The sequence below is a fragment of the Oreochromis aureus genome, linkage group 4 (genome assembly GCF_013358895.1).
Source record: "Oreochromis aureus strain Israel breed Guangdong linkage group 4, ZZ_aureus, whole genome shotgun sequence".
NCBI classification, from domain to species: Eukaryota; Metazoa; Chordata; class Actinopteri; order Cichliformes; family Cichlidae; genus Oreochromis; species Oreochromis aureus.
Window position 1 is genome coordinate 16,526,084 of NC_052945.1, and position 23,685 is coordinate 16,549,768.

General features: G+C 40.9%; 1 protein-coding gene across 1 annotated transcript; it reads right to left on the bottom strand.

The window, feature by feature from the left end:
* Nucleotides 1–1,863: 1,863 nt before the first annotated feature.
* On the bottom strand, nt 1,864–23,451 carry LOC116313920 (nuclear GTPase SLIP-GC-like). The gene is made up of 23 exons (XM_039611669.1): nt 23,074–23,451; nt 22,863–22,944; nt 22,642–22,754; nt 19,888–19,912; nt 19,645–19,731; nt 19,238–19,325; nt 16,433–16,646; nt 16,091–16,312; nt 14,983–15,189; nt 14,715–14,890; nt 13,137–13,230; nt 12,961–13,048; nt 12,701–12,822; nt 8,435–8,608; nt 8,193–8,347; nt 7,963–8,080; nt 7,726–7,834; nt 7,502–7,632; nt 7,225–7,306; nt 6,941–7,022; nt 6,068–6,299; nt 5,441–5,547; nt 1,864–2,765 (listed from the first exon to the last, which is right to left on the bottom strand). Exons 2-23 carry the CDS (start codon nt 22,927–22,929, stop codon nt 2,684–2,686), a joined length of 2,775 nt encoding a protein of 924 aa, XP_039467603.1. The 5' UTR covers nt 22,930–22,944; nt 23,074–23,451; the 3' UTR covers nt 1,864–2,683.
* Nucleotides 23,452–23,685: the final 234 nt, after the last annotated feature.

The following is a 23,685-nucleotide window of genomic DNA, read 5'->3' on the forward strand; positions in this document are numbered from 1 at the left end:
AATAAAACTTTAATAATCCCCCGGGTGGGTTCCTCCTTGGTTTTCACACAGCTGAATAAATGTCAAACAGAAAACCAATTAAACAGAAGTGTGAGATGGTTGAGAATTTACGCCAGTGTCCTGTTATATTTTAGATAGCAAGGAGGAGACGGCCGAGTTTATTAAACTCCACCGAGACAGCGGTGACGTTAATCAGAAGGCTAGACCGTCCAATTTCACAGCCGTTTACTTCCGGCCTACCCGACCTTCTGAGGACCCGGCCCACGTAGACCGCGAAGGCTGGGTCCTCAGGAGGATGCAGCCCATGAATTTGGACACGACAAGAGTCTCCAGGTGGAGCACCTTCCAGCACCCACCCCCGCCCCAGGGACTCTAAGAAGGCTGGGTACTCTGAACTGCCACTCGGCGCATAAGCGCAGATGACAGTCAGGACCCGTTCCCCGACCCTAATGGGCAGGGAACAAACCCTCTCATCCACCGGGAAAAACCCCAACGTACCGGCAGCAAGCTGAGGGGATAGTAGAATACCCACCCCAGCCCGCCGCGTCTCACCAGGGGCAACTCCAGACTGAGACAGAGTCCAGCCCCTCTCCAGGAGACTGGTTCCAGAGCCCAAGCCATGCGTAGAGGTGAGCCCGACTATATCTAGCCGGTACCTCTCAACCTCACGCATTAACTCAGGCTCCTTCCCCACCAGAGAGGTGACATTCCATGTCCCTATTGCCAGTCTTGGCAGCCGGGGATCAGTCCGCCAGGGCCTCCGCTCCTGGCCGCTGCCCGGCACACAATGCACCCGACCCCTATGGCGCCTCCTGCAGGTGGTGGGCCTGCGGGAGGATGGGCCCATGTCTCCTCTTCAGGCTGTGCCCGGCCGGGCCCCATGGACTAAGGCCCAGCCACCAGACGCTCGCCCTCGGGCACCCTCCCACGGGCCTGGCTCCAGGGCGGGGTCCCGGTATCCCTGGGACACACAAACCCATCCACCATGATAAGGTAGCGATTCACGGAGAGGCACACACATCTAAACTCATCTTGCTAGAATGATTTTTTTTCTATTTCTTCGAATCAACATGAATTAACAGATTTATCTGAGTAATGACACAGTGTTTAAGATCTGCAGTTCTGTTGCGTTTGATTGGTTTCATTTTTGAGTTTAAACTGGAAATGTTATACTATTTATACACACTAAATAAATTAGACTGTAGAAAGTAACACAAAATATGTCACCATGTGACCTGTGTCAGTGGTGGGAGGGGACTATTCATACATAGTGCAAAATACACAGAAGAAACAGACTTCAGTTCAGTAGAAGAGACCACATGTAAGTAGATACTGAATCAGTCTGTATTATATTTGTCATTGTCCTGGGTCTTAGTCCCAGCATTTTTTGTTGTTGTTGTTGTGGACTCATGGTTCCTTCTCTTCCATCTCAGGAATAATTTCACTTGATACTTTGCCTCATGAGCAGAGCACCAGTTTCTGTGCATGAAGATTGACACCGTGTGGTCATTCGGGGAAAGGCAGCAAGTCTACAAATATCCCCATTTGTAGCAGACAAACTGAGAAGTCAGTTCATCATAATCCACACAAAATCGCTCAGTTAACCTTCAGTGTTTTCCAGTGTTAAGTGTAACCGTAGCGGTAACGGTAACACAGCTGCAAGGGAGGATCCTAGATTTGTGAATTAACACAGACAAAATTCAACATATGAGACCGGGTTTGATAAAATATTTCCAGTCTATTTTTATAAAGCCAATGCAAAAAAACCCCAAAACAATTGAAAGCGTGCACTCGTCGAAAAAAAAAAAATCAAGGATGCATGGATGGGTTGGACAGGTGAGTTGGGTACAGTTTTGATGGTAATGAGGTTGACATGTTAAAGTCTGTGAGTACACAGACCATTCATCTTTAATATTTAAATCTCAGTGAAATTAATTACATTACAAGCACAGCTACAGTATAACTCCAGGACTACTCCATATGAAGGGAAAAAGGGGGAAAAAATAAAAATACAAACTTTAAATTTTAAAAAATGTACAGAAATTACAGAAAAATCAGTAGATTTAAAAAGCAATATCTGAAAATGGATTTTTGAGTCAATAATCCTAAGAACAAAATGCACTTGGCTTGGAAGTTGGTATTTACACATTTATACATGCCTGATGCAATCATTTATATACATGACATTTCAGTGATACTGCAGAAAATTGGTAGAAAGGCTTGACACAAAGGTCATGCCCTTTCTTGGCAACATGAGGGAAAACAGAAAAAAAGACAACAGTTGTTCTTTCTTCCACTTTGTTGAGAAAATTTAACTCTGATTTGACAGAAACTGCCATGGTCTCCTTACATAGACAAGATCTCCAAGACTGGACAACCAAAAGCAACAAATAAACAATTTATAGGCAAAAAAAAGGGGAACCACATGAGAACTAAGGCTGATTATGTGCTGGTTAAATCCTCTTTTTTATCCTCTTACCAACTCACAACGAATCGTGGCTGACATCTTTAAAAAAAATCCTCAGAAGTTTGCATCAGCCATAATTTTAGCTTTCTTTATCTTTTTTTTTTTTAAATTTTACAGCAGTGCCATGAGTGTTCATTGATGGCTTTAGTCCAAAACAGTCCAAAATGTGCTTTTGCATAGTCTCAATGCGGTTTGTGTTTCCTTTTCTTGTGTTTTTTAATCTTTCTTCTTCCTGGAACATTTAACGCAGAACCACTGCTGGCCCTCAGGGGGCGCTGTGACGATCCCGACACAAAGCCTGAGCACATAACAGAAGAAGAGAGTTGAGGTTAGTGAGGAAATGGTGAGAATGCAGTCATATTCCAATGAGGCTTTAACCCCATTTGGTTAGAAGACGTTATGTTTGACACTGATGTCAAATTAAAAGGAACACACATATTGTTTATTAAGGCCTCATCCTGTCAGGTTGCTAGCATTTAATAAATTCAACCACCTACAGACTTGCCAAGGAGATTTGAGGGGATGCCATTCATTACTGGAAATCAGGTCATTCAGGCGTTGTTGTACTTTTTGATAATAAAAGATGCATTTAAATAAAAAAACAAAACAAAAACAGATGATACAAACACAGAAACAACTTTTCCCCCCCCTACTGTAATGTGGACCCAGGCCCATTAATTACATACTCATTGGCCACTTTGTTAAGTACACCTATTCAACTACTCATTAACACAAATTTCGAATCGGCCAATCAGGTAGCTGCGACTCATTGCATGCAGACATTGTTAAGATGACCTGCTGAAGTTCAAATGGAGCATCAGAATGCTGATTTTAGTGGCTTTGAATGTGGCATGTTTTTTGGTGACTGATGAGCAGGTCTGAGTGTTTCAGAAAATGTACATCTACTGGGATTTTCCTACACAAGCATCTCTAGGGTTTACAGAGAGTGTTCCAAAAAAACCCCAGAAAATATGAGTGTGAGTTCTCTGGTGCTAGAGATCTGAGGAGAATGGCCAGACGGCTTTTAGCTTCTAGCAGAATAACGTGCCATGTCACAAAGCTCAAATTATTTCAAACTGGTTTCTTGAACATGACAGTGAGTTCACTGTACTCAAATGACCTCCACAGTCACCAGATCTAAATCTAATAGAGCACCGTTGGGATGTGGTGGGGAGATAAATCTGTTGGGAGACAAATCTGAGGCAACTGTGTGATGCTATCGTGTCGACATGGACCATAACCTCTGAGGAATGTTAGCATCAGGACAAAATGATTCAACAGCAGCAACGAATTTTTCTTTGTTTTTTACAATCCAAACACACTATGTCTCAGTCATACAGATACCTTTAATCAGCTGCTGTAAATCATACACAGTATTTCACAGATTTTTAATGGGGGTGTGCTGATATTTTTGATCAAAAGGTCCCGTTACAGATAGAGATGGCACGATACCACTTTTTTATGTCCGATACCGATACCGATATCATAAATTTGGATATCTGCCGATACCAATATGAATCCGATATAGTGTGTTTTTTAATCAATAAAACTGTTTTTTTAATATCTTGCTGCATTTTGTATAAGTTCATACTCAAGTTTAAATAAACAATAACACTAAAGCTATTCTGTTATACCTGTATGTAAAAAATACACTGCACCCAAAATATTTCATAGTTCAGCAATACTGATCAATCTAATAAACTTAATCCTCCCTATTCTGGTATTTTAAAGAGTACTTAGCAGAAATATTAAGCAGCCTAACTAATAGGGTTGCAAACTCCCCCAAAAAAAAATAGGGAACCACCCACCCTCCACCTCATGATGCTTAATCGATGTAATCAACTTTAATTTGATGCAGGGTGAAAAAAATGCACAGAAATAAATTATTTTTCAAGAATAATTAAATAGATTCAACATCTTTCTTCAACAGAATTGCAGAATTCACAGATGGTACCTTCTCAAAGAAAAAGTACTATAGCTTACTAGGGTATATTAGACTTAACAGTTACTATATACAGTAATGGACTTCTATACATTTTACATCAGATTAAAACTTTGGGTGTAAGATTCAGATAATTATTTATTAAAAGCTAGGCATTTTAAATGAGAATAAGAAAGAAAAGTATGTCTTTGTGCCCCTTTTCCTGTTAATGCCCTATCGGCCTCCCTGGCTACACTTTGCTAGATCCGCCCCTGCACAGTTACCAGCCGTCAGCTACGTAGAAAAGGATCCTGGTGTAGAAAGTAATATTAAATAAATTCTAACAACAGCTTATCAAGGTTAAACGTGCTGCTGTTGTTCCGCCGCTGGTTTCCTCTTTCTGGTGCAAAGTGGACCAAAAACAAAGAAGAGAGACGGACTTGCGACAGAAAAGCCGATCAGCTGATCGTTAAGCAGTTTCACGATTGAAGTAGCTGCAGGAAGGTGAGGGAGAGAGAGAGTCAGTCGCTCCATATATCGGTTGTTAAGCTTAACATGGGAACGCTTTACAAACATTCAGAGATGAACTTACACACTTGCTTTACTTCTCTCTGGGATAACTTCCTCGGAGATGAAATGCTGGTTTGGTAGCAGCTACAAATACACACAGCCGCTCTATCACGTGAGGCACACTGCTCCGACATGCTACGGTTATGAGCCGAGTTACGCCTTGTCGCAAGTTTTGTGAGGTGTTTTTTTGATATTTAATGGATCGGATTACATTTTTTATTTCTCGCCGATATCCGATCCAGTAATTTAGGTCAGTATCGGACCGATACCGATACGTAATATCGGATCGGTCCATCTCTAGTTACAGATGCCCAGAAACCACATTTCCCCAGATTAACCAAAGTGACAAGAGTGAATTACATATAAAAGCATTAAAAAAATACAAATAAGAACCCAGAAGTGGAAGAGCTCATTAAGAATTAGTACAAGCACCCATCTTTGTCATGAAAAGCTGAAAAAATACAGGGTTGTAAAGCTCTTACCAGTGATACCAGTCATCACAGCCATCACATCCCATCATGGGACTGCCATCATCAGGGTTGTTACATCTAGGGCAAATCCAGATCTGGTTTCCCCATTCATCTCGAATCTTGATTGATACACACAGGAGAAAACTTTAGTGACATGACAAAGGCAATCAAATGAAAAGAAAATTGCTATGACACAAAAAGATGATGAAAAAAATCCCCCCAAAAAGCCCTGAATAACCCAACAGTCTGTTTTTTCTTGAGTGTAACTACCTTTGCCAAGGAGGATGTGTGTCTGGTTAGTGGGGTTAATCAAAAGACAGATTCATGAAAACAAAAGATGGTGCTTAGGTAACATTAGAAGTGCTTTTGGAGCTTGTGGAGTCCATAAAAAACACTTTTAAAGCCCTCTTTAATATTTGAAGATTAAACTGAAAAAACAAAAACCAAAACAGGAGCAACATCTTTATACTCTTAAGAAACTTTCATGAGCTGGATCCAGGGATTCAACTCATATATAGATTTTGCAGCCTGATATTCAGGTATGTAATTTCAGACTTTTTTTTTATTAATCTGCATTTCATGGACACTAAACAAGCTAAAGCTTTTAAATGCACAAATATTTTTATGGTGAGCACTTACCACGTAAGTACTGACGGCAGGAGGGAGTATAGGGGGCCAGGAAATTAAAGACGATGACGGGGGTAGAGCAGGTGGAAGGGGCAAGGGAGCTGGTGGCAGCGTGGGTATGACCGGCGGCAGCATTGGCGGTGGCGGCGGTGTCCGAGGGCGATTGCCAGGTCCTGACTTGGTAGCAGGGGTCTTGGGTACTGGCGTGCTGGGCTCTGAATTTGGAACCACTTTGCTGATGACACTGTTGATAGAGAGTTACAAGTTAGAGATGTCTTCTGTTCATACTGTCTCTTTGTGTAAGAGATAAAATAAAATAAAATGATTAAAATAGATTTGAAATATATGTAGAGTGATGTGATGTAAATCTCTTTCAGTTTTTCCTCAAACTTCTTTGTCGAGCTCAAGATTTGAAATATTAAAAGATAAATATGTCTTACAGAAATAAAAATCCAAAATCACTTATAATGACATTTACAAAATCAAAGTCAAATGTCACCAAACAACTTTTAAAGAGACCAAATAAAAACAACTGAAAATGACTGAGACAAAATCAGATGTTTTTTTGTTTCAAACATATATATATATATATATATACAGTGGCTTGCAAAAGTGAAAAGTGGGGTGTGCATAATTATTCAGCCCCTGAGTCAATACTTTGTAGAACCACCTTTTGCTGCAATTACAGCTGCCAGTCTTTTAGGGTATGTCTCTACCAGCTTTGCACATCTACAGACTGAAATATATATATATATATATATATATATATATATATATATATATATATATATATATATATATATATATATATATACACATATATATATATTTTTTTTTTTATGTAAAATATTCTATGTAATACTGATGATGACGATAAGGATTTACCCAGTTAGTGATGTTTCATCATCTGGAGTGCCTACAAGTTTATCATAATGTTTCTTCACCATCTCAAGCTCTGTTGAAACATCTGAAAAACAAAACATGTTTTGAATTGTTTCACCCCAGAATGACTCACATAGTAGTGTGTGTGACTGTAAATTATAAGTTAATTTTAAAAATAGAGAGACAAATAGGTAAATAGACTGTGCTATCAGGTGCAAGATTGCAAAGATAAAGAGAAAAGGAAGGAAGCTTTATCAAATGTAAATACAGCAAACTGTCCTGTTTACCTGGGAGTAAGCCCCCATCAGTCTTGAATGAACGTTCAATGGATTCTTTCATAGTTTCCTCCAGAGTCTCCAGGATTTTTTCCTATTTTAAAAATTGTTATTACTTACAACAGATTAAAATATTGTGTTAAAGTAAAATACAATTACATTTAGAAGGTTCTCAGATACTGCATTAAAAACATAAATGGAAACATATATTTTTGTGTAAGTCTATTCCAGTTAAATATGGAAAAAGCCTTCATATGTTCATCACATTTTTTCATAAAACATGACAAACCATCAAACTGTGCAATTTCTCCAACATGGTATTTTTTGCCCTCTCAAACATGGCCTCCTTTGAGTGCACGTGGTCCATAATAGTCTCCCTCATGTTGTACAGCATGCCTTCTCCTTTAAATTCTGCAGCCTCTACAATAAGACAGAAAACTCCAATCAGATTTCTCTTTCTGAATAATGAGAAATATAAATATGTGTTTTTGTAACTCTGATCTTATTTCTTACTCTTGTAGCCTTCTTCCATAATGTTCTCAATTGTCTCTATCAGACTGCTGTAGACTTTTTTCTTCTGTTTCCGCATCATTCTGTTCAGTTTTGCCTTAATTTTTACTTCCTTAGAGAATAAACATGAAATATGGATGAACATAATTTGAAATCACATCAAGCCATAAAATTAAGGTTAATTTTTCATGTTTTCCTTTTACTGTCCATTATTTCAGACAGTAAAGTTTCATCTCTTACCTCTGTCTTGAGAAATCTGAGCTGCAGTTCAGCATTTTTGTACTTTTCAAACAGAGAATCAGTGTTAAGTGAAAATTCATTGATGACTCCATTGAATGCTCCACGTTCTGAGTCATTTCTAAAACATATAAACATTGTGGTTTATAATGGCAGAATTGGTAAGTTTATATGTTATAAATTACATATCTTGAATAATATTATGTGACTGCTTAGAACGTGTTTTTTCTTACTGGAAGGTCTTTCTGAATTCATCATCAATGCTGTCAATCAGACAGGAAGCCAACTTCATGTTAAGGTTTATTAGAGTCCCATTCTTTGGTTTGTGGACGCCACCATTCTTAACAACACACTTCAGTACCTTGTGAAAAGCACCACCCTTCTTTCCCTAAAACAGAAAAGAAAAGAATAATTATTTAAACACATATTCATGTAAAATATGTTGTTTTGTTGTAACTATATTTAAAATACATACACGATACAAGAAGTTCTTGAGTTTTTCTCCGTATGAACCTTTGGATTTCTCAACACCATCATCAAGATATTTTTCAAAAGCCATATAGGTGTCGTCCATTTCTTTGTTGACATTACGAAGTTGGAGGTTCATGTTTCTCTCAAGTTCTGCACACACCTCGGCTTTTTTATCATCCTGAAAATTTTTTGAAGGAATAAAATCATAAAAACAACTTGTTGTTTCATATAGATTTCTGAAATCAATTGATTTTAAAAGTCACTGTCCTGTAATAAGAACCTGAGAAGTAAAATAAAACAGCAAAAATAAAATTAATCAATTAATAAATCATAAATTAATAGATTAAAAAAAAACAAGATACTCGAAAAAATTGGGAAATCCCAACATGTAAGAGAATGTGTATCTTTTAAGCTGGGCATACACTCTGCGATTTTTGGTCCATTTTGAGCCGATTTTTCAGTCGTGTGACCGTTTTGGGGATTGGCCCGAGTTTTCCCTAATCGTGTGTCATGCATTGTGTAGTTTACATGGGGTAACAAGAAGCGATGAATACCTCACGATCAGTTCCCGATCATCAATTGTTTGGTCGTAAGAAAATCAAACCTGTTTGAAATCCTGTCACTCGTTGTGAGGGTGTCACCGCAGCCTCTCACACTGCGCACATGCAAACACAGAAGTGAAAAGATGGAGCAGCACGGCAGTGCGGTGTGTGATCTGGACACAAGTGATGGAGGCACAACTTGTAGAACTTTGGCAAGCTCATCAGAGCCTTTTCGATGTGGCCTCATAAAATTATCACGACAACAACAACCGTGAAAATAGTTGGATGGACATTGCTGCTCCTTTGCAGCTGCTTTTTTCATTAGCAATTTAGTAATGTTGATGGTGGTGGTGTGTGTGTGTGTGTGATCCAAGATGGCGCCGCATATGGATGCCCTGGTGCTTCAGTGCGTTACTTCTGTTTTGTTTTTGTGCGGACTACAACACCTGTGGATTTACTTCCAATATTTATCGCATCTGCGGCAGATTTACTGCAGACTTTGACCAGGAAAGTGAGACGCCGAAGGAGAGGAAAGCGAGCCGGCGCACTCGTGCGTCTGAGGAGACGCGGACTGCGAACTGCTCTTCCTGGGATCTTCCTTTCCAACGTACGCTCACTCAGGAATAAGATGGATGAGCTGGCCCTGATGAGAAGCATGAACAGAGACTTTGCCTCCTCCTGTGTCTTATGTTTTACGGAGTCGTGGCTCTGTGAGGACATCCCGGACTGCGCGCTCAAGCTGGAGGGTTTTCATCTGCTGCGCGCGGACCGGCAGGCCTCTCTCTCTGGTAAGACCACAGGTGGAGGTGTCTGCTTCTACATTAATAGTGGCTGGTGCACAGATGTAACAGTGATTGCTCAGCACTGCTCTTCCTCTCTGGAATACCTTTTTATTCACTGCAAACCGTTTTATTCTCCGCGGGAGTTTGCTTCATTCATCTTGGCCGCTGTTGTGCGCACTCGCGGAGCAGATACTGCACATGGAGCAGACATTCCCAGACTCTCTCATTATTGCTCTTGGGGACTTTAACAAAGCCAATCTGAGCCAAGAGCTTCCCAAATACAAGCAGTATATTAAATGCCCGACCAGAGAGGAGAGGACATTGGACCATTGTTACAGCACGATCAGCGGGGCCTATCGTGCGGTGCCCCGCGCTTCACTCGGCCTTTCTGACCACGTCATGATCCACCTGATCCCCGCATACAGACAGAGGCTGAAGCTCTCCAAACCTGTCGTGAGGACTAAAAAACTGTGGAGCAACGAAGCTGTGGAGGAGCTTCGCACGTGTTTGGAGTCTACAGACTGGGACACAATGAAGGCTGCTTCCAACAGCTTGGACGAGTTTACAGACATTGTCACCTCCTATATCCACTTCTGTGAGGACAGCATTGTGCCATCACGCACCAGGGTGAGTTATAACAATGACAAACCCTGGTTTACTCCTAAACTCAAAAAGCTGTGGCTGGAAAAGAGAAAGGCGTTCAGAAGCGGAGACAGGGACTGCTACAGAGAGGCCAAGTACAGGTTCACTAAAGAAGTGGACATTGCTAAACATCAGCACTCTGAGAAGATGCAGCAGCAGATCTCAGAGAATGACTCGGCCTCTGTGTGGAAAAGTTTTAGGAATATCACCAAGTACAAGCCTAAAACCCCCCACTCCACTGATGACTTGCTCTTGGCCAACACCCTTAACGACTTTTACTGCCATTTTGACGAGCCATCAAGCAACCTTCACACCTCCAACGGCCCCAACAATAGAGACACTTTGGACACTCATTCCCCCACCTCTCCCCGCCATCACCACCATCAAAAACTTCACCTACAACACCTCCCTCCACACCCCACACCAAGGAGGATTTCACACCACCTTCTCCCACCACAACTCTTCATATTCATGAAGCAGATGTGAGGAAGCAGTTTAAGAGTCTGAATGCTCGAAAAGCTCCTGGCCCAGACGGTGTGTCTCCTGCCACCCTCAGACACTGTGCAAACGAGCTGGCCCCAGTGTTTTCTGGCATTTTCAACTCCTCACTGCAGGCATGTCATGTGCCTGCCTGCTTCAAGTCCTCTACCATAATCCCTGTCCCCAAGAAACCTAGGATCACTGGACTAAATGACTACAGACCTGTGGCTCTGACATCTGTGGTCATGAAGTCATTTGAGCGCCTGGTTCTCTCCTACCTCAAGACCCTCACGGCCCCCCTCCTGGACCCCCTGCAGTTTGCATACAGAGCAAACAGGTCTGTAGACGACGCTATCAACATGGCTCTACACTTCATCCTGCAGCATCTGGACTCCCCAGGAACCTACGCCAGGATCCTGTTTGTGGACTTCAGCTCTGCCTTTAACACCATCCTTCCAGACCATCTCCAAGGCAAGCTTTCCCAGATGAATGTGCCTGATCCCATCTGCCGGTGGATCACTGACTTCCTGACGGACAGGAAGCAGCATGTGAGGCTGGGAAAGAATGTCTCGGACTCCCGGACCATCAGCACCGGCTCCCCTCAGGGCTGTGTTCTTCCTCCTCTGCTCTTCTCCCTGTACACCAACTGCTGCACCTCCACCCACCAGTCTGTCAAGCTAATCAAATTTGCAGATGACACCACCGTTATTGGACTCATCTCGGACGGGGATGAGTCTGCCTACAGGAGGGAGGGTGAACGTCTGGTGTCCTGGTGCAGCCACAACAACCTGGTGCTGAATGCCCAGAAGACAGTGGAGATTATTGTGGACTTCAGGAAGCACACAGCCCCACTCCCCCCCATCATCCTGACTGACACCCTCATCACCTCTGTGGACTCATTCCGCTTCCTGGGTACCACCATCACCCAGGACCTGAAGTGGGAGCCCACCATCACCTCCGTCATTAAGAAAGCCCAGCAGAGGATGTACTTCCTGAGTCAGCTGAAGAAATTCAACCTGCCAACACGGACGATGATGCAATTCTACACTGCAATCATCGAGTCCATCCTCACCTCCTCCATCACCGTGTGGTACGCTGGAGCCACTATCAGGGACAAACAGAGACTGCAGCGTGTTGTGCGCTCTGCTGAGAAGGTGATTGGCTGCAGACTCCCATCTCTGCAGGACCTGTACACCTCCAGGACACTGGGGCGTGCAGCTCGGATCACAGCTGACCCTTCTCACCCTGGACACAGTCTGTTTAACCTGCTCCCCTCAGGCAGGAGGCTCCGGTCCATTCGCACCAGAACCTCTCACCACAAGAACAGTTTCTTCCCCTCTGCTGTTGGACTCATGAACAATGACCATATGACTGTTCCCACCACTAACACATGACCCTACACTGTGTTCACTGCATCATTCCATGTTTGGCACTGATCACCACCTGCACTCATGTATATATCTATCTACTTAGCACTTTTAATTCTTATTTTTATGTCTATTTAAGCGTTATATGGCAGTATGTTTGCACTAAGTACCGCAGCAATTTCCTAATGTTGTAAACCTGCTCAACATTTGGCAATAAAACCCTTTCTGATTCTGTGTGAGTAAAAGACAGAGAGGGAGAGACAGATTTTGTGTTATAACCTTGATGTTACTGACGCACAGTGTGAGCACATCAGAGCATCAGGCCATATAGTGTGAGACCCTGCACCGTGACCTACGAACTTCTCACCCCTGCGATTCAATCGTACAGTTTGAGCAGGAGCTGAATAACGCGACTGAAAAAAAATCGCAGTGTATGCCCAGCATTAGTTGACCTTACCACTCCTCTGGAGTTGGCTCCGTGAATCAAAGACAGAATCCCGTGAGCTCCATTCACATAGTTTACTGTCTCAGAGTGACAGTCATTCAGATCTTGCAAAAATCCCTGAAGTTGAGGTATTTCTGTTGAGAAGAAATTTCAGTGCCAGTTTGACATTACTTAAATTCAAATTAAATAATTCTTCTTTCAGTCAGAGCAAACTAAAACAACGTGCATTTCAGCTGTTTATATTCTGTTAGCAAAACGGAGACTTCACCTACCAGTTTCATCTGGACTTAGATGCTTCCCTTTTAGGAACTCTTTGGAGCTCACTGTGAACACTTTGAAACTGTCATCGGTGAAGTGTTTCTGGGGAAAAATGTGATTTAATTTTAAAGCATCCTTGCAACTGTGGAGAGTCTTTACATTAGATTTTCTGTCAGTCTATAAAACTCACCTTAATCTTGGTTCGCTTGTTGAATGCCTTCCTTACTCCATCCTTGGCTTGTATGTTTCTTTTAACTATTCGATCATGGATATCAGCTGATGAACTACAACAAATGTGCATATATGTAATGTTACCATCATCACTATTATCATCACCATCAGTAATTTGGGGTAGGCTGGGTGGTTTTGATTTACTCTTGAGCTGTGTCCACATGTACAAAGGCATTTTTGAAAACTGAAATTTTCTGTTTCCATTTTTTTTAAATCGCACCGACATATGCAGTTTTTAAAAAATATCTCTGTTCACATGTAAAGGCAAAAACAAAGTCAAATGCTGTCAAGAACATGCCAAATCCTAACTTACTAGAATTATTTCCTCTTTTCTTTTCAAGTTCCTTCATTATTTCAAATGTTAATAACTAAAAACTGTATTTTGGATTTTATCTCACTAGCTCTTTTGGCCAGAGTTTATTCAATAAAGAAAGAAACTGACAATTTTACATTTGTCTTAGTGATTCATAATCATGAGTCACAGCTCACTGAAATACGGCTGGTGTAGATTCACAACTAAGAATGGACAAAATGCATGCATACATATATTTAATTTAAAAAAATTAAATTTATTCAAAAATGACAAAGGCATTGGTGTTGGGACTTGGGTTGTGACAGCGTTTGTGTGTAATTCAGTATTTCTCTCTGACACCTCTGTCTTTCTAAATAGAAGGACAGTAACTGCATGTGTATATGCAAGCGTGTAAAAACTGCAGATAGTAAGATTAACAGCAATAATATTTTGTCTCTGTCTCCCATTTTGAAAATTCATCAAATGTAAACAATGACGTGGCACACAGCGTGGCGTCATGTTTGATGTTGAGTGACTAACACCCCGTATTCCTCGTCCACAGGTAAATGCAAAAACTGTGTTTTCGAAAATCTCCACGCTGGCAGTGTGGACGAAAAGCCCAAACCTATAGAAAAAGCTGCATTTTCAAAAATACCAGTGTAGCTGTGGACGTAGCCTTGGCCTTTAGGTGGAAATGTGGGAGTCTCTCTTTCTGACCAAGCAGAACTTTCCCTGGCTGTCGCACACATATAACTCATTGTCATCACCTAGTTTGTATTTAAAGACTGACTGTGGCACAGCATCTCTGCCACCTTAGGGTGGTCTCCACTAATTCACCAGTTCATATTAATTTATTTAGTTTATATATTTATTTCATTGTAAATAAACCTATTAAACTTCACATCAGTTGTGCATACATAAAAGCTGCCATGATGTCATTTGCATCTCTTTCTTCTCCTGCTCTCCTGTTATTGCTCACCTTCTTCTCTTTTGCTGTCCCTCTAGAACTAAAAAAATCTACTACCTTTGCCACTCTCCGCTGTTCCCCTCCCTCTCTCTTTATTACTCAGTCCACCATCTTCAATAAACTTTATAAAATTGTATCTGCATCTGAGACTCCCTTTGACCCAAATGTTCTGTATTATTAAAAAAAAAGGCTCAACTCTGTGTTTCTTTCTTTGTCTAGCCTGGGTTTATCTTACATGGAAACACCCTGTAGCTGATCAGCATGGATAATTTACTTACAGATCATCTGAGTCATCAAGAAGATCAGACTTGGTGCAGATAAAGTGAATTTGCTGACATTCGCCACCATTTCCAATCAGACTACTGACACTTTCCAGGATCTCCCAGGCCTCTTTCTCTGATGCCGCTCGATTAATTTCAGTCACAATCCACACAGTAGAACAATCTCCAACTATCTGAAAGGAGAATAACATGTCTCAGTGCATCTTTGAAAGATGACTGTTTACAGACAACACAGTATAAGCAAAGAACAGTAAATGTGAATTACCCCTTTCCACATCTGATCTCTGCTCTTGTTACAGTCACCATTTCCAGGAAGGTCCACAAGTGTGACATGCTGGAGAAAAGGATTGTTTGGCACCTTGACAGTCACACACTTCACTAGTGGCCAAAACCACTTTTTTCCTTCATTGCCTTCTCCTTGTTTTGAATCACTTCTTGTGTACTTGACAAATTGTGCAGAAAGTTCATTAGCCTGCAATAAATAATAAAAGTAAAGCAGTGCAGTTTAATTTCAGTCCTCACAGAAAGTGCTTTATAGAAATCATTAAAAAGTCAGTGACATAAAAAAAAGTTTGTAAAGAAATTGGATCACTAAAAGTTGAGTAATTAGTGTTTAGTTTTAGATTTAAATGATCAGATTGTGTCATGTACAAGCTTCCCCTTGTGTTATGTTGGACCAAGAAAAACATCAATCAAATCCAAAATGAAAATAGATTTTTATGATTTATTGAATTTTTATTCTCGATTTAAATCACGCTATGAACGCTATGTTCTCAACAGCCAGTATTACTATTAGCAGAAACTACTTCATATTGGCATTTTGCGCAGTTGTCCACTTTACCTGACTGTCAGACACTGATTTACTTTGTGGCCACTTTGATTCAGTCTTTGCTGACTTTGCTCAGCAGTGAATTTCTACGGAGCAATTTAATGTGTAAGAGTAGGTTAAAATAGGGAACTGATCACTGTTGTGTGATAAGGGAAAAGATTCTTACTGCGATTATTTAAAATAAAAACAATCATGCTCTACATCATGGACCTGGACCAGTCTTGGGTCTTGTTAACCACAGTTATTACAAGAATAGATTTATTTTTTCGGATATGTGATCATCTAAAGATCATTGTGGGATCTCAGTAAGATATGCTTTGTTTTGATCACTGGATCTGTTTTCAGTGTTTTGTTTTTTGGACTTTTGAATCTATGCTGCATGCCGTTTTCAGAAGTGAGTTATGTTTCCAATTCGTAGTCTTTTGTTTATTTGGTCAGTTCCCTTTTTGTGTCCAGGTTGTCCTAGTTTCACCTGTGTGCCCTTCCCAGCATCCCCTGTGTGTCCCCCTGTCTGTTATAGTAGTAATATGAGAGTTTGTCTTACTGATTCACATCTCAATATCTTCTGCCTGGATTGGAGAAATTCTGGAATTTCTTTAAAATATTTGTTCTCCATGAGGTTTTCAGAAGACTTTTCTTTCCATTCTTCTCCATAAAGTGCTGACAGCTTTTCAACAGCATCACGATAATCATCATCATCTTCCTTTTCCTGATTTTCATTATTGTCAAGAAGCTGACGAAATGACCACAACTCATCTTTCCACTCCTACAAAAATAGATGACAAGCCATTTATTGAGGCATGTACCCAGCTTTAAGCTCCAAGAACTGCAGTGTAACACATGATTTAGCTTTAAGTACAAATCAAACTTTGAGAATTCATTTTACCTCCTTTGTGATGAACTCAATTTCTGCCTCATACTTGCTGTGTGTGTTGGCTTCCACTTTGATCATGACTGAGGTGCAGGCACTGACACTTCCTGAGGGTAAAAGATTCTTCTCTTTGATGATGGCATTTATCAAAGAGCTCTTTCCAGCCCCGGTTTTACCAAAGACACCAACCAGCTCCCTCTTGTCTGTCTCCAAATCACTGATCTTTTTCCTGTTGAACAAGATTTTAAACATGGGTTAATTGATTCAGTCATGAAAACTTTTTTATGCATGCTTTAAAAAAGAGAGTTTCAAAGAGAGTTATAATCATGGTAGTGATGATCAAATGAAATATCACTAAATATTTTACTTTTATACACATACACCACTAATTGTTTACTGTATGTTGTTTTGATCCGCATCTTCCTTTTTGTGTCAGTTAAAGTGAAAATGTTTCCCCCAAGAGTTGGTAGATAACAGGAACAGCAAAAAATGTAGTTAAGTCACCAAAACTTCCTTAAAATATCAGTCTTTGTTGGTCTTAACTTGGATAGTTTTATTTTACTAATAAATCATTCTGTGATCTATAGTTGTACTGCTGTTAAGTCAAAAGTATAACGTAAAAATAGCTAAACAAAGATCCAACACACCAAATAGATTGACACAAGAAACAAATTGGTGAATATGGAACCAAACCATCATCTGGCTGAGTGGTGCGACACCAACAACCTGCTGCTTAACACAGAGAAGACCAAGGAGCTCATCATGGACTACAGGAGGAATGCTGACCCACATCCACCCATCTACATTAAAGTGACGGCTGTGGATCGTGTGAGCAGCTTCAAGTTCCTTGGAGTCCACATCTCCGAGGATCTCATCTGGACGACCAACTGCTCCAAGATGGTCAAGAAGGCTCACCAGCGCCTCTTCTTCCTGAGGACTCTGAGGAAGAACCACTTGTCCTCAGACATCCTGGTGAACCTCTACCGCTGCACCATCGAGAGCATCCTGACCAACTGTATAACAGTCTGGTACGGGAGCTGGGGTCGTGAAAACTGCCCAGCGCATTGCTGGAGCACCACTTCCTGCCATACAAGACATCTACAGGAAGGTGTCTGAAAAGGGCTGGGAAAATCATCAAAGACCCCAGTCAACCAACACAAGGACTCTTCACCTCCTGCCCTCTGGGAAGCGCTACATGAGCCACAGGACTAAGACCATCAGGTAGCGGAACAGCTTCTTCCCTACAGCTGTCAGACTCCTGACATCTGACCCACATTAAACTCATGGACTGAACATACACACACCTACAACCACCTATAACTGAACACACACACAATGGACAAAACAGACAAGGCCAACTGTACCCTCATACACACAATAATAACATGGACTGAACCACCAACCTTACAACCACTAGCACTTTAGATAACCACTGTAGAAATTACCCACATATCTCACTGATCTGAACTGCACTACTGTAAATGCTGTATAGACAATCATTCTGTACAATACAATAGTTATAGTTCTACAACTGTTTACAACTGTTTATTAATACTCACAATTGTATATCTACAATCAGTATAGTTCATATTTCATATTTCTGTATAGTTTTCATATTTTTAACCATATTTAAATCCTGTTCATAGCCTGTACATAGCTTGTACACTCACTACAGCCTGTACATACTTAAAGTTATAGCATATTCATAAAATACCTTCATACCGTGTACATTGTAACATACACATAATAGATCCATATTTTGTAATAAATTTATATTATGGCTAAAGTACTTTCTGGATGGATGCAAACTGCATTTCGTTGCCTTGTACTTGTGACATGTGCAATGACAATAAAGTTGAATTCTATTCTATTTTATTCTATTCTACTCTATTTAAAAAGGTTCATGTACAGGCAGCACAATGGCATGATGGGTGGCACTGTTATCTCACACCACCATCTAGCTAGGGGCCTTTTTGTTTTGAGTTTACGTGTTCTCTACAAGCCCGTTCTCACTCCTGAGGTGTAATATAGTAACGGTTTGTCAAGTCCTGAGGCGTTCCTGAGGAACGCGAAAAGTGACCTTCCAGGTTCTTATGCTACGCGCCGGGTTATGGATCCATGCAGAATGACGCTTCCGCGGTAATACACGTCCCGGCCATGTATTCCAGCCCTAAACCTAACGTTAACCAGGACTTTATCGATGTTAGATGGTGTTTTCCAAAGTGGTTTAAGTAAAACAAATGTACATGTGTAAATTCATCCCAAACAGTTCCAATGTTTTTTCATTTTTCTGATTTCGTATTATAGGGACGTGTTGGGTGGCCAGAAGCGTAATATACCGACGATTTGTCACATAGTGTAACATGTTACGCTTTGGGAGTGAGTGTTGTCTTTCCATGTTTGCATCGGTTCTCTCCAGGTACTTTGGCTTTCTCCAACAGTCCAAAGACGTGCAATTAGTGCATTTAGGTTCATAGATTCTAAATCCTCATCGATGTAGTTACTCATTCCTGTGACTGTATCTTGGTGTAACGAGTGTGACATCCATAAAGTTTGTTTGGAGTGAATCATTTTAATTGTTGTGATCATGTGAATATACTGCTTATTTTTGCGTGTGTCAAGACTCTTGAAAAGGGACCATCTTCTCTGTGTGACTCAATTACACATAACTAGCAGCTTTTGAGGATGTTTTACAGATATTTTGTGCATTTTTGCTTTCTTTAAAAACAATCTCTCTTTGATCTGTTTGTGAAACTGTCACACGATCAGGAGTGGAACCAGGCCCATACATTACAAATTATGAAAAAACTTAATACTCACTTTAAGAAATCACTGAGTTTGTCTTGGTCATTTAGTATTTTATGTACAGATGTCATGATGCTTTTCACATCAGACAGTATGATTGATTCTGTGGACAAAGAAAGGAAAAAACTATTTAAAACAAATTAAAGACTAGAATAAACAGAAAATGTAAAATCTCATGTTAAAAAAAACAAACAAAACAAACCTGTGTGAATTAGAGTATATCAGGACCATAATGTGACCACTTACCAATCAACCCTAATATACCATGCATCATGTGACTGTTAAATTTTGACAACAGGCCAAAGAAAAAGTAATTTCTAGCATCAAAGATGAAACTGGCATGTTGGACAGATTGTGCTGCACAGAAATTTAACCCTATGGTGGCTTCAACTGTGACACTGTTTAGAAAGAGACGTAAATACCTGCAAATCCTGGCATTGACTGACGCTGTCGCTTAGCTGGTGACTGCAACCTGCTGGCATCACTTTGAAGGTCTGATTTTCTCTTTCCTAATTGGATAAAAACAACAAAAAAATAAGAACAAAAAATGTGTTTCAATCAGCATTGTAATTTATTCTTAGTAAAGTTATGTAGATTGAAAGGCACCAATATTTTATGCAAACACAGAATAATATGAGATGCAATAAATATGATGCATGTCTCACCTGTATCACTTGTGGATGGCAAGACCTGAGAATGAATATGAGTTATACAGGAAATTATTACTATTTGCATTGGCATTGTTCTTTAACAAAATTTGAAGGACACTAGCATACAAGTTTTACAATCAACAAACATAAATGCAGTTATGTTTTCAACTAGCAGACTGATGAAGAATACATTATAAATTACCTTATCACAGAATTGGAGACTTTGCTTTGCACCCTTTAAAATCCCATAGCTAGCCAGGCCCCTTTAGCCTGTCCAGCCAAAGGCTAGCTCCCTCTGGCAAACTGTCCCGAACAGTCGGGGAAACAAGATGACTGGGTGATGGTGAGGAGGAAGCATAGTCTTAAACAGAAGCCTCCGGTACACCACCAACCTGTTCATGTGTCTAACTGTTTTTGCCCACTTGGCAAAACACTCGCCGGGAATCAAACTCTGGTAATTGGTGATTCCATTCTGACCTGAATCGAGGAGGGGGCCTAAAGGTACACCTTTCGGCATCTTAAAATGCTGTGTTTGCAGCCATTCCCCAACTCTCTGTGAATGGTACTCATGGCCATTGATCAGTGGGTTTTGGTCAGTGGCTGTTGATCAATGGTCATGAGAATTTGCATAATTAACATTAAGGAACTGACCTCCCAGCCCATTGTTCCTTCACTGGACTGGTTTCAGTCATTATGCAAATGTACTGCAGTCAACTGAAACTGAAGAAGTCACTTGGATGAGTGACGAAACGGTTCTCCCACAAAACGCTACGTCCAGATGAACAGAATCGACTATTGGAGATTTACTTACCTGCATGATTGAGCATGCATCACGCATGAACGCACGCAAAGCTACTGGTCCGGACGGGATTTCCGGCCGCGTCCTCAAGTCATGCGCGGCTCAGCTGGCTGGAGTGTTTACACACATCTTCAACCTTTCCCTCTCTCTGTCTGTAGTCCCAGCCTGCTTCAAAATGGCCACCATCGTCCCTGTACCCAAATCCTCCACCATCTCCTCATTGAATGACTGGCAACCTGTAGCCCTGACCCCCATCGTGAGCAAATGCTTCGAGAAGCTGGTCAGGGACTTCGTTTGCTCTGCACTACCCAACTCACTGGACCCTCTACAATTTGCATACCGCCACAACAGGTACACTGATGATGCCATAGCCCTGACACTACATACTGCCCTGTCACACCTGGAGAAGAGAGACACATATGTGAGAATGCTGTTTGTAGATTACAGCTCAGCATTCAATACCATCGTTCCCTCAAAGCTGGACAGGAAACTGCAGGATCTAGGACTGAGCAGCTCCCTCTGCAGCTGGATCCTTAACTTCCTGTCTGACAGACACCAAGTGGTCAGACTGGGCAGCATCACCTCATCCCCCATCACACTGAACACTGGTGCTCCACAGGGGTGTGTACTGAGCCCTCTCCTGTACTCACCTACGACTGCACGGCCACTAGAAACTCCAACATCATTGTGAAGTTTGCGGATGACACTACAGTGGTGGGTCTTATCACCAACGGTGATAAGACCTCCACCCTACAGGGAGGAGGTCAGCGCCCTGACCCACTGGTGTCAAGACAACCATCTCACCCTCAACGTCGCAAAGACAAAGGAGTTGATAGTGGACTTCCGGAGGTGCAGAGAAGTACACACCCCCATCACCATCAACGCCGCTGCTGTTGAGAGAGTGAGAAGCTTCTGCTTCCTTGGTGTACATCTGGCTGAGGATCTTACATGGTCAGTACACACAAACAAAACAGTGAAGAAGGCGCAATAGCGCCTCTTTTTTCTCAGGAGACTGAAAAGATTCGGCATGAGCCCCCGCATCCTCAGGACCTTCTATCGCTGTGCCATTCAGAGCATCCTCACTGGATGCATCACCACCTGGTACGGCAACAGCACCGCTTACAACTGCAAAGCTCTCCAGAGAGTAGTGCGGTGTTCTGAACGGATAATTGGAGGTGAGCTTCCCTCCCTCCAGGACATCTACAGGAAGCGGTGCCTGAGGAAAGCGGGGAGGATCATCAAGGACTCCAGTCACCCCAGTCATAAACTGTTCAGACTACTTCCATCAGGAAGGAGGTTCTGCAGCATCCGGTCCCGTACCAGCAGACTGAGAGACAGCTTTTTCCACCAGGCCATCAGACTGCTGAATACTTCATAGACACCTCACCTTCACTACTGGAACTTCAACATTATGCACTCCATACTGTATATAAATGCCACTTGTTTTGCACAATATCCAACTACCAACCTCTGTATATTTTATATATTTATTTTATTTTTACTCTATTTAATTTGTAAAATATGTATACACACACACACACATATATACACACACGTAGACATACATATTTAGTATACACATTCAGTAATATGCATACACTCTTATATTGTACATATATTTATTCATATAATTCTCAGATTTAGCCATTCTTATATTTGCTTGTTCTTATGTTATTGTACTTTGCACACCTCTGTTGCTTGTGAAGCTCGCACACAAGAATTTCACTCACATGTACTGTACCAGTGTACCTGCACATGTGATGTGACAATAAAAGTGATTTGATTTGATCAAGACAAAATGATAGAAATAGTAATTACTTAGATTACCAGTTACAGAAAAAAAAGTAAAAGAGTTGCTTTTAACGCCGTTTTTCCCATCACTGATTATTACTGCCAATGCATTTTTAAATATCCAGATAAAGTCACCTCTGTTCACTAAAATAGCAATGATTGTCAAAGAACTTAATTACCTTTAACAGCTTGAGGTTCTTCTTGAATCTCATTCTTGGTCCAGCTTTTGTGATCAAATTCTCAATTTCTCGATCATCAAGATCAAAAATATTTTCTTTATCAATTTCTTGATCTGTAATTAAAAATAAAGTTGAAGAGATAAAGATTATTCTTAACTTACTTCACAGATCACATCAGGATCAATATCTGTACCCATCAGGGATTCACGTTAATACTTTACCTTTAAATTTCTCCACCCACTCACTTAGCCCCCATTCAACCAGTTTGGTTCTTACGAAATCATCCATGACCAAGAAATGAAACTGTAAGATAAAGTTTAATATTTAACCAGACAGTACTGCTTTACAGATTAGACATTTGTGATCAACTTCTCCTTTAATGCATATATAATCACTGATATTAAATTCAGATTAAAAGTTCAAACTGCTCACCTTTTGTTAGAAGTAATGCAGGAAAAGGCTGCTGAGGGAGATGCGAAGTAAGCAGTGAGACACAAACAGGAAACAGGCGGGAAGAAAGAAATCGAGCAAAAAGCAAAGTCCACAAACAGATTCGGTTAAAAACAAAATGGAACTGTGTGGCTCAGACTGCACAATTGCAACTGCATCTATACATAAAATAGAAAGGTAAATCCAACATGAGTAACGCGAGTGCACGGAAAGGCAGAACGAAGAACTGAGAAAGGCAGGAAGAGGAGGTGTTTGTGCAGCGCAGAACCAGGGGCGATTTTAGCCCAAAGATTTCTTACTTTTTTTTGACAATATTTGCTGTTTGTGTGACACACTACTAAATATATAAAAAGCATACAGTACTTGGTTGAGACGGAACATTTTAACAACAAAAGTATAGAGAACCTCTCCCCCTCCCAAAATGGTTTGTTCCAGCTCGCCCCCACTATGGCTAGAGATCCCAGTGTTGCCAACTTAGCGACTTTGTCGCTATATTTAGCGAGTTTTCAGACCCCTTAGCGACTTTTTTTTTCTAAAAAGCGACTAGCGACAAATCTGGCGACTTTTTCTGGTGTTATTGGAGACTTATTTATG